Consider the following 12374-nt stretch of genomic DNA (forward strand, 5'->3'; position numbering starts at 1 on the left):
TCAATATGATTTATGGTTTTGAAATGCTTAAACTATATGAAACAGTGTCAAAAAGTGATTCACAATTTTGAAATACTCTAAACGGAAAATGAAACAATTACGTTGGAAAGCAAGTCATGGTTCAGAAATACTCAAAACACTACAGTGTAATATCTAGGGACAGCAGGAATGCCATCATTAAATATTCAGTTTTGAAATATTTAAAAAAAAACAAAAAAATTTCAAACTTTAAATAAAACAATTATTTCACAAAATAATTCTGTGTCTTTAGTAGTGCAAATCACAAACTAAAACAATTGTTCATAAAAATCACGCATGTTTTTTTGAAACGCTCAAAACACTACCATTCACTACATCTAGTGAATGGTATGGCTTCCTTTATTCCGAATGTGATTCATTGTATTTAACAGTTCACAACACTAAATGAAACAACCATATCTCAAAAAGGTTTATTGTTAAAAAAATGCTCAAAACACTAAATTGGAAATCTGTAGTGTAAATGAACATTTTTTTTCTTTAGTCAGAAAACTGTTTACTATTCTGAAAACAATTAAAAAGATCAATCAGAATTTGCTTCACAATTGGATAAAAAGTTGTTAACTGTTTAATGAAACAGTTGCTTGACAAAAGAATGCATTTTAAATTGCTCAAAACACTGAATGAAGCCACAATTTGGAAAACAACTCACTGTTTCAAAACCCTATACTAACATATAACAATAGTAATCTTTTTATCCAAAATTATTTATTGTTTTGGGGAAAACAGCAACAACAACAAAACAAATAACACCAATACCCCAATTTGCATCAGTAATTAATTCATTATTTTTTTAAAAATGTGAAACACTAAATCAATTCACTGCTTTGGATAATGATTCAGTGTTTTTATTTGTGCAAAACACAAAGTAGTTGAACTGATTCTAAAAACTTAATTAAAAAAAAAAAGTATTTAAAATATCATCAAATGCTAACATAGTCATGAAGGTTTCTTTTGTTCAGAAAATGATTCATTGTATTTAAATACTTATAAAAAGAAGAAGCAATTGAAACACTAGAAACACTAAATTTGCGAATTCCTTTGGAAAATGATTCAGTGTTTTGACTTGCTTAAAACGGTAAATGAAACATTTGCATTTGAAATAATTCATTGTTCATGAATGTGCAAATAATATTATGGTGACATCCGGCACACAGTGCTTCCCCTCTCCCTCACAAAAAAAAAAAAGAAAAGAAAAGAAAAGAAAAGTCAAGCAAAAGTAGCCCCTGATTCACACAGACAGTGCTGAAGTGGACACATTCAATGTCCTGATCCACCTCGCGCTACCGGAAAAATCATTAAAGAGCTGGAGGAGAAGTAGATTGCATTCTGTCCTGTTCTGTGCATGCATGTCTGTCATTAACAAATTAAAATGTCTCACATTAAAGTTGCACTAAGTGATTTTTACCGCTACCGGCCAGAAAAGGCTGCTGAGCAGCATTCATTTTCACTGTGTTGCAGCCCATCGATCAGCAGTGAGCAAGTTTGTACAGCGATCTGGCACCGAATCAGCAGTGTTACATTTACAAAAATGGTCTTTGAAAAACAAAACAATTTTATGCTAATTAATTAACCATTTAAGAAAACCTTTCAGTTATTTGAATTTCAATCATGTCTTTTGTGCAGCAGAAATTATCATCATAATATGAACTGCTTTTGTATTTGTAAGAGCTCAGGATGCCTGATTTATTTAATACCACAAAAAGAGTTGCGCACACGTCATTGCACATGTAGTGTTTCAAGGATGTTCAATACATTAGCTCAACAAAAATTAGCTAAAGCTTTTATAAACAACTTGTTGGAATATAATCGTAAAGGTGTTCACATTATTGAAGTTTTACACTCCGCTGGTCCACACAGATCTTTACTGTACTTTCAGTGGCACTTTACATTTATATACCGTATTTTCCGGACTATAAGTCGCACTTTTTTACATGTTTTGGCAGGGGGTGCGACCTATACTCCAGTGTGACTTATAAATGAAAAATATACCGGTAGATTCTCAATTAATTTACCGTAATAAAACAATTTTACGTGACAGAGTCGCTCTAAGATTTAAAATGGCCGGAAATGCAATGCATCATGGGCACTGTAGTATGGCAGCCGTCCTATAGGTCACGCTGGTCGCGATAACCAATCAGAGAACAGAACATTGGACGCGTATTCCTCACTTCACCCAGACAATGATTGTGAAACAGCGTGTGAAGCAGACGAACACGGTGCTTATTCCGGGAGGGCTAACAAAACAGCTTCAACCCTTGGATATCAGTGTGAGCAGAGTTGATGCTCAGAGCTGTGTGGGAGCACTGGGTGAGCGACGGCGGAGGATTAGCATCTGCACTTGGAAGGAGCTGGCTTCGACACCACAGGAGGTCATGAGCTGCGCAGGTAGGTGCTGCATGGTTCGGCTCGCAATGTGGTCCGCAAAATGCAAACATATCCATAGGTAAAATGCAGCTCACGAGAGGGCGCTCAAGGCTTGTGTGACTGTTCCTGCGACTTCTGACTACCATAGAAAAATAGAAATTTCAACATTACTGATAACTTAACAAGACAATGGAGAAGGCCAGAAAAAAATGCCACCAAAAAGAAAAGGATACTCTGCAGATTACAAGTTGCGACTGGTGAAATATGCATCCGAAAACGGTAATTGATCAGCAGAGAGAGAGTTTGGAGTGAGTGAGAAACTTGTGAGGGACTGGAGGAAAGCAGAGGTTACTCTAACCACCATGAAAAAAAAACAAAAAAAGCTAATCGCGGGCTAAAAGCTAGACGGCCACAGCTAGAGGAACGAGTCTGCACATGGGTGCTCGAACAATGTGCAGATATTATCATCATAATATCATAATATTATCATCTGAACTTTCATGTTAAGTTAACATACCTGTATGTCCATGCGACTTATACTCCAGTGCGACTTATCTATGGTTTATTTTTCTTTATAATGGATAAAGTGGTGGTGCGACTTATACTCCGGTGCGACTTATAGTCCGGAAAATACGGTATTTTTGGAGGCACAGTTCCGCTAGTCCACTAACCGCTACTTAGTGAAGATAACTTTTGTTAGCGGATTAGCGTTTCAGCTAACTTCGAAAACCATCAGTGGACCAATTAGCTTCCGCTGAATTTAGTTCCGCTAACTTTTAGCCCACTGACTTTTTGCCTACATAATGAGTAAAGCCAACCGGTCAAAAACATTTGTAAACCCTTAAATCATACATGTTCGTTCCTGTCTGTTACGTGTTTTGCAGTAGCCAGGCAGCTGTGAGGAGCTGAGCTCAACCCCACCTAAGTAGAAGGAGACTGGCTGCCAGGGTGCTACAAAAAAATAAAGTAATTTACATTCAACATAGAGTGCCCCAGATGTGTGACAGAAGACATCAAAAGCAAAGCAGTTTTGACTTCTGGTTTGATTTATAAACCAATCTAATTCCGGACAGTTTATCTATGCTAATGTCAACGCTGTAATTTTTACAAGGTGAAAAATATTGTACATATCTTTTAGTTTTAAAGCAATGCACTAATTTTGAAGGTTTGAGCATTAACACACACACACACACACACATACACACACAGATGCCAAAAGGCATTATGGGAAAATGAGCTTCCTCTTATCACTGGTTGGATGGTTTATTGTAAAAACCAACACACAAGTTACTGTAACGTGTGTGATGGTTTTTACATATAAATGTGTTTTTGTAAATATGTCATTTTTTTCATTTGTTTAAAAAAGGCATTTGCAAAACTAAAAATTCTGTTTGTTAAGTGTGATTCAGCACAACGAATAGCAACCGTGTGATAGTTGGTCTCTATTCACACTCCCATCTAGTAGATGGCAGTGTTCTATGCATTTTGGTTCAAAAACAGCACTAGTGGAGGCTCTTGTTAATCCAGCCGGGTCTTGACTGACCCGATATAGAAATCTGATTTGTGTTCTCATTTATCTAAGCTTGGGACAAGCACTTTGAATGCACTAGCTGTGCACCCAGTGTGGTTGACATTTGACAACACGATGGTGTATGCCAGGGGTGGCCAGGTTCGGTCCTCGAGAGCCACCTTCCTGACACTCTTAGTTGTCTCCCTGCTCCAACACACCTGAATCCAATGAAAGGCTCATTAAAAGTCTGCTAACGAGTCCTTCATTGGATTCAGGTGTGTTGGAGCAGGGAGACAACTAAGAGTGTCAGGAAGGTGGCTCTCGAGGACCGAACTTGGCCACCCCTGGTGTATGCCCTTCCTGTTTCGATCCTCCTCATTTATCTGGGCTTGGGACCGGCACTTAGAATGCACTAGCTGTACACCCCATGTGGGTGAGTTGGTGCTGACAAGAACAGCAACTGATTAAAAAAACAAAACAAAACTGAAATAGAACTGATTTGAATCACAATCAATAACAAGAATGAAGTAAAACCTAATTGTGCTAGACTGAGTGAGACCTTTCACATGATCTTATAAGGCTAATTTTTTCATGTGTGGCTAAACATTAGACTCCAACAATCATGATATGCCTGCAAAAAATAAAACGTGTGGGTGTGGGTGCACGCACATACGCAGGCGCACGCACACACGCACACACACACACACACACACACATAAAAATTTTTACATGTCTTTAGATGCCGCAGATAGTGAAGTACATGCTGGGAGACGAAAGTCCCACAGAAGTGACTCATGGTGGATAACCTCCAATGGAGCTATGCCTTATTGGTCATTTTGAGATTGCCACAGAAACCTGATGAGCTATGCAGGATGGAAGGGCTGGACATGGATGTTGCGATGACAGATGACACCGCCTTGTACGCAACGCTGTTCCTGGACTCCTCCATAGTGTTATCCAGCTGTGTCAACACACAGACAGAAATTGTCATGTTGGACTGCTACATGTCAATTTTGTGTTTAGAGGGAAGTAGGGAGAGGGGTGTTTGATTCGGATCATTTCAGCTACTCTTTTATCCATGTGACTGATCAGGGAAATGAAACAGGCACAGCTGATCAAATGTATTGATTAACAGACCAATGGTTTTCCAACAGTGTCCTTGATAGAGCTGGACTGTATCATTTAGTTGACCCACTGAGAAAGTACCTCAACAGAAATGGAGAAGTGCAGCTGCATGTATCTACTGTAAGGCTGTATTATCTATATTATAATAGCCAAGTGGCCTCTGTGTGTGTGCGTGTGTACAGCTTCGATCACAGAGAAACCAGGGAGAGCTGACATTTACCATTTGGTATGCTTATGTATTTTGGGTCAAGTGAATGCTGCAGAAATGGAAAGTTGATAGAACTAATATTTTGGAGAAATTGGTGACATTAACTAACAACAGTGAACAATGGACATTGGACTGCAATGCACCGTGGGAGTTTGGGTTTTTAAATGTTTGTGGTTCATGTTAGTTTAACAGTGTTGTTATTGTTATTGATTTATCATCATCATCAATCCTTTTTTTTCAATTGGCTTAGTTAATTTAGTCAAGTGTTATGTTGCCATTACAGTGAGTGAAAAGTATAGTGTGCTTGATGTCTTCAGCCACTCTTCTTGTGGGTAAAAATAAATGTACTTGTTTAGGGCAGTATGCAGAAAAGACAAAAAGCTCTGTCTGGCTGGCTGGCTGGCTGTCTGTGTGTGTGCATGCATCTAACTTTGATCACAGACAAACTGGGGAGAGCTGACATTTCCTGTTTGGTATGCATATGTATGCCAAAACAGAACGTTGATAGGACTAATGTTTTGGGAGAACCTATAGATATTAGTTAACAATACTGAACAATGGACATTGATAATTACCTTACAGTCACATGCCATTCCAGCAGGGGACAGAAAATCATTTACATATTAAAAGCTTGCATGCATCCATGATTTTATTTATCAAGTTCAGTGTAAGTACATAATAGCTATCTATAAAGCAAGAAGTGTCTGTGTGAGTGCGAGTATGTGGCTTGCATATCTCTTGGACTATTTGCCAGATTGCCCTCAGCTTTGGGATATGGCTTGTGCATGGCACAATGATGTGCATCCTTTATTACAAAAATTTTGGGAAGTAATTATCAAAACCTATTTTAAACATTTATTTTCAACATTGTAACATTTGTGCTTCCAAGATGGAATGGCTTGTTGATGTTACTGGTAGCAAAGTTAAACAACATCAGATAGTTCATGTTGCTTGCACCACATTTCACAATAAAATATTTAAATGCCACCATCCCAGCAAACTTTACTGTGAAACACATGCTGTTAGTGTTCCTTGCGACTGAGTTTAACTTGACAACACTGAGGAGACATTAGCTAAAATCCGTTTTTTGCTAACACAAATTTTTCACTATTTGTACACCGTTTCAGTAAGTAAAGCTGAATCAAATCTTTTATTATATAGCTGCGACGCTACACACGCTCTGATTGGCTGATTACTGGCTGGATATTTTCCCAATATCAGCTGATCACCATGACAATCAGTCCACAATGCGCATTTTCCTTACAAACCAGGAAGCTAAAAATGATCAGAAAAAAACAAGCCCATAAATATCTATTCAACATCGGAAAAAACACAGACTGAAAACTTATCAGCTAACGACTGGACCATCTGTGGAGGTGAAGAAAGTGAACATGCCCAACCCGTCAGCAGCATATTTGGACAATACTGTAGTTTGCGTGTTTATGTATGTAACAGCCAATAATCAGTGTTGCCACAGTTACTTTGAAAAAGTAATCCAATTACTGATTACTCCTTGAAAAAGTAACTTAGTTACTTTACTGATTACTCAATTGTAAACGTAACTAAGTTAGATTACAACCCCTGGCAAAAATTATGGAATCAACGGCCTCGGAGGATGTTCATTCAGTTGTTTAATTTTGTAGAAAAAAGCAGATCACAGACATGACACAAAACTAAAGTTATTTCAAATGGCAACTTTCTGGCTTTAAGAAACACTATAAGAAATCAGGAAAGAAATTGTGGCAGTCAGTAACGGTTACTTTTTTAGACCAAGCAGAGGGAAAAAAATATGGAATCACTCAATTCTGAGCAAAAAATTATGGAATCATGAAAAACAAAAGAACGCTCCAACACATCACTAGTATTTTGTTGCACCACCTCTGGCATTTATAACAGCTTGCAGTCTCTGAGGCATGGACTTAATGAGTGACAAACAGTACTCTTCATCAATGTGGCTCCAACTTTCTCTGATTGCTGTTGCCAGATCAGCTTTGCAGGTTGGAGCCTTGTCATGGACCATTTTCTCCAACTTCCACCAAAGATTTTCAATTGGATTAAGATCTGGACTATTTGCAGGCCATGACATTGACCCTATGTGTCTTTTTTCAAGGAATGTTTTCACAGTTTTTGCTCTATGACAAGATGCATTATCATCTTGAAAAATGATTTCATCATCCCCAAACATCCTTTCAAATGATGGGATAAGAAAAGTGTCCAAAATATCAACGTAAACTTGTGCATTTATTGATGATGTAATGACAGCCATCTCCCCAGTGCCTTTACCTGACATGCAGCCCCATATCATCAATGACTGTGGAAATTTACATGTTCTCTTCAGGCAGTCATCTTTATAAATCTCATTGGAACAGCACCAAACAAAAGTTCCAGCATCATCACCTTGCCCAATGCAGATTCGGGATTCATCATTGAATATGACTTTCATCCAGTCATCCACAGTCCACGATTGCTTTTCCTTAGCCGATTGTAACCTTGTTTTTGTTTCTGTTTACACATTTAGTGTAACAGCAAGCTTTGGGTGCATAGAAAATCTATTTGGATCACGTTTGTCATGATTTAGATCTCTTTTTCTTCATGAGTTGTTTGTTTGCATGATAAAAATTAATACTGCTAATCATTAATACTGCTATTTTTTTTTTTTTTTTACTTTACAGGACAGATGAAGGAGGACTCATACAGTTGCAGGCAGAAGATGACTCGCTGGTTGGTGGCTGATTTCTGTCAAACAGATGTCTTCAGGTTCTCTCAGACTCTGAACAATACACACAAAAACGAAAAGATCCATTAGGGAGTCAGCTTACAAAACACACATCCACTTTCTATACCCGCTTACTCCAATAAGCCTTTTCACACTCTCGCTCTCTTCGGGGTCTGACGCGCGATGTCAAAGTGCAAGACGTGTAAACTGCAGTCTGGAGGCATCATGACTGACTGTGTGGGTAGCGAGAATGACAGAGACTTTGATTATTTTTCCCGTTGGAGTGTTGATTCCTTGAAAGATTTTTGTGGAAATGTGGTATTGATGTTCAAGGAAGAAAAACTGAAGCTTGAAAATTCAGGTTTTGCCCGACTCGACGCACTGCCGACCCAGACAGTGTCTATTCATAAACACAGAATCACCTGATCACTGTTTCGCTTTGCGGACCTCTATAAATCTTGTGCACTACAGTTGTATTTCCGAGAGTGTGAAATAAATTATTCGTGAAGAATAAAATAAAATTAATCATGGATCTGGTTGGTGAATGGCAGCTGAATGGTGTCTCTAGTAAATAATCATGAAGTAACGGCCTGGTCCATTTCCCTGCATGTTGTGTGTCGCTGATTAGGCTTATAGACACGTGCCTGTGATTTGGATCAATGAATAATGAACACATGTGGGATAAAACGCACTGATTTGTATCAGAACAGAGCAAGGCGACAGATTATGCTGCCCTTCTAAAAGATGATGATGGCAAATCATTCCTCAACCCGATATCCGAACTTGAGTCCGGCTGTCTGGATGATAAGAGACGGCATGACTCGATGGCACTGCCGTGCACTTAACCCATGCCCTGCCGCACAATTCACCAGGCCAGGGTGATCCGCTGGATGCCGCGCTGTGTGCTGCTGGATGCTGCGTTAAATAAAATAATTATTTCGTAGTGGATTAATCATTTGCTCTCAGAGATTTGCTGATAAAACCATCTCTAATCGCTCCGGAAGCACAGAGGAATTTTCTCTAGCAGCTTGTCTTGTGTGCTTCTTGGGGTGGAGAAAGTGTTTGGGATAATCTCAAAGGTAATTATTTCTAATATTTACATTGTAATGGTTTGGTAAAACAGTTGCATTTTCACTCCTTCTTATAAACATCTGTAAAATTCTGTTTATTATGGATTTAGACAGTTGTTTGACTGACGCTGTCACTGACCGACCAAGCATCTACGCTTTTACACTTCTTGACCTTTGAACCAACCCGGTCACACATGCGCATTCCCAGAGTGTGAAAAGGCTTATTAAGGGTCACGGGGGAAGGGGGCTGGAGCCTATCCCAGCAGTCATGGAGTGTGAGGCATGGAACACCCTGGACAGGATGCCAGTCTGTTGCATGGCCAAATATAGAGGAACAAAGACATTGACACCTGCACACACACCTATGTTTAAAGTTTACAGTTCACCTAACATGCATGTTCTTAGACATGTGAGGAAGGTGGAGCACCCGGAAAGAACATCCTAACTCCACACAGCAAGGCCACAGGTGGGACTCGAACCCACAAGGCCATGAGGCAACAGTGCTAGGGATGATCACAGTCTGGACAAGATTGTCAAGCAAAGGCAACTCAAGAGCTTGAGGGTGTTATGTGTCGGACGCAGCCCGGAGAACCGACCAGCGTTTGAAGGACCCAGTATAAAATAAGCAGAGCACGGTACAAAGGATAACAGAGTTTAATGAACATAACAGTGCTGTGAAAAAATATAAAAGTGCGCTGCTGGCGTGGTGGTTTTGTTTGCGGTGCGCTCCAAGCAGCGCCACGGTCCGAGCCAAACCAACCCGGACCCAAGGACCCCGCCGACCGACACCCCCCAGGTGGCCGCGACAAAACCGAGTCTGTGAAAGAAGGAATCATTATGTGAGTTCACACTCAACACACGAGAGAACGCTCAAAGTGCACAAAGCAAACACTTCCTGGCTTAATTACTAATCAGCTTCCCACCCCAGCAGCCATGGAAACCCCAGTTCACAAAACTCCACTGCAGAGGAAGCTGATTACACGACCAACATACAGCTCAATATAATAAGGTGTGAGGGACACCACATTTACTGACTGTATAAATGTTAGTCACAAAATCTAACGTACCTCAGGAAGTGTGCTGACGAGCGTGAGACCTCACCCCCTCCTCTTTCACAGACCATGCATCAAACCTGGACGTTCTCTGCATCCACTGATGATGAGATGGCTCCCGAGATGACGATCTCACCCGTCTGGTCACAAGGTCGAGTCTCTGGCAATACACACTGTGTACTCCAGTCTTAAATGCCACCATGTTCCAATCCATGTAGATGCACCACAGCTGTGAGTCCTGACGAGCCGCAGGTGATCAGCCTCAGGTGATCAGGGTGAGGTCCTGATAAACTCAGCTACACAGCCACTCAGTCCCAAATGCAAGCCACCTGGAAGGAAAAACAAAAGACAGAAACAAAAAGGCAGCCAGGCCCCCCCAGCCATACAACAGAGGGAGCTTCACAAGGAGTGGACTGAGGCTGGAGTCAGTGCAACAAGAGCCACCACACACAGATTTGTCCAGGAACTGGACTACAAGTGTTGCATTCTTAGTGTCAAGCCACCCCTGAACGAGAGACAATGCCAAAAGTCTCTTACCTGGGCTAAGGAGGAAAAGAACTGGACATTGCTCAGTAGTCACAAAGTCCACTTTTCAGATGATAGTAAATTTTGTATTTCACTTGGAATTCAAGGTCCCAGAGTCTGGCAGAGGAGTGAAGAGGTGCAGATTCTAATTTGCTTGAAGTCCAGTGTGAAGTTTCCATGGTCAGTGATGATTTAGGATGCACTGTCATCTGCTGGTTCTACTAAAATTAGAGGTGCGCTAATCTGATATTTTGGGTCGATATCACTCCAATATTCACCACAATTACTGGATTGGATATTGGAAATTTAATAAACAAATAAATAAAAAATTTTAAAATCCAACTCAACCCAAGTCTTTTATTGGACATTAGTCATGTTGTGGGATGTGTATGTTTTCCTTTAGGGAAGTCAAATATTTGTTTCACAGTTTGAGTTGGTTTTTTGGATGGCTAGTTTATCAAGTACATCCAGACAAATGTATTTATTAACATTTATTAACAGATTAGCTGGTTCACGACAGGGAAAAATGTACTGGAATGGTTTCTGTATCAGTAGACACTGAAGAGATACTGACGGATCCTGTGTCGTATCGGACATCAGAAAGTGGTATTGTGCTGTCCCCAATGTAAACTGCAACAGTGCCGGCTGTGCACTAGAAATGATGATGTTTTGTGGAAGATAAGGACCAAAGTTTAAACCGCACACGGAAATCCTTTAATGTCCTTATGAGATTAATTATAAGGTTATAAAATGGTAAAAGTAGCTACGAATAGGTAAGACAATTAAGAACAGCAATACTTTTGGTTCCAAACTAACATGGGAGAAGCTACCTCAATGCTTGTGGCACGGTGGATTAGTGGTTAGCACTGATGCCTCACAGCAAGAAGGTTGTGGGATCGCTTCCCACCCGAGCTTCTATATTGGTCACGAGTTTGCATGTTCTCCCTGTGTCTGTGTGGGTTTCCTTCAGGTAGCCTGGTTTCCTCCCACAATCAAAAGCATGCGTATTTAGGATCTGCTCCTTCTCTGCCCCTGACCAAGGCAGCAACTCTGCATATGCAGTTTGTCCTTGAACGGCGCGCTGTGGCTCCCCACTGCTCCTAGTGGTTGGATTGTGTCTAACTATGATTAGGATGGGTTAAATGCAGAGGACAAATTTTGTTGTATGTATGTACAATGACAATAAAAGATGTACTACTATACAGTTGTGCTCATAAGTTTACATACCCTGGCAGAATTTTTGATTACTAGTCATTTTTCAGAGAATACGAATGATAACACCAAAACTTTTGTTCACTCATGGTTAGTGGTTGTGTGAAGCCACTTTTGAAATCATAATGAAAACACAAACTACCCAAATGACCCTGATCAAAAGTGTGCCTACCCCAGTTCTTAATACCATGTATTGCCCCCTTTAACATCAATGACAGCTCAGAGTCTTTTGTGGTAGTTGCGGATGAAGGTGTTTATTTCCTCTGGTGGTAAAGCTGCCAGTGTGTCAGTGAGTTTCTGCCGAGGTATGTAAATTTACAAGTGCTCTTCACTCACAGATGTACAGCTCACTGACAGAACATACGAGGTCTGTTAGAAAAGTATCCGACCTTTTTATTTTTTTGCAAAAACCTGATGGATTTGAATCACGTGTGCTTGCATGAGCCAACCTTGAACCTTCGTGCGCATGCGTGAATTTTTTCACGCCTGTCGATTGCGTTATTTGCTGGCAAGCAGCATTTGTGTGAGGTCGTGTGTCATGCTCTCGGCGGAT

At 40.3% G+C, this 12374-nt stretch overlaps 1 protein-coding gene across 1 annotated transcript in view; it reads right to left on the minus strand.

Annotated features, from left to right (window-relative positions):
- Window positions 1-4634: 4634 nt before the first annotated feature.
- Window positions 4635-12374, minus strand: part of LOC117531499 (melanopsin-A-like) — a 70273-nt gene continuing 62533 nt past the window's right edge. The window contains 2 exon segments of the mRNA XM_034194612.1: window positions 4635-4874; window positions 7942-8016. Coding sequence (XP_034050503.1) covers window positions 4731-4874; window positions 7942-8016 — 219 coding nt within the window. The 3' untranslated portion in view covers window positions 4635-4730.

This window comes from Thalassophryne amazonica, chromosome 18 (assembly GCF_902500255.1).
Source record: "Thalassophryne amazonica chromosome 18, fThaAma1.1, whole genome shotgun sequence".
Classification (NCBI taxonomy): domain Eukaryota; kingdom Metazoa; phylum Chordata; class Actinopteri; order Batrachoidiformes; family Batrachoididae; genus Thalassophryne; species Thalassophryne amazonica.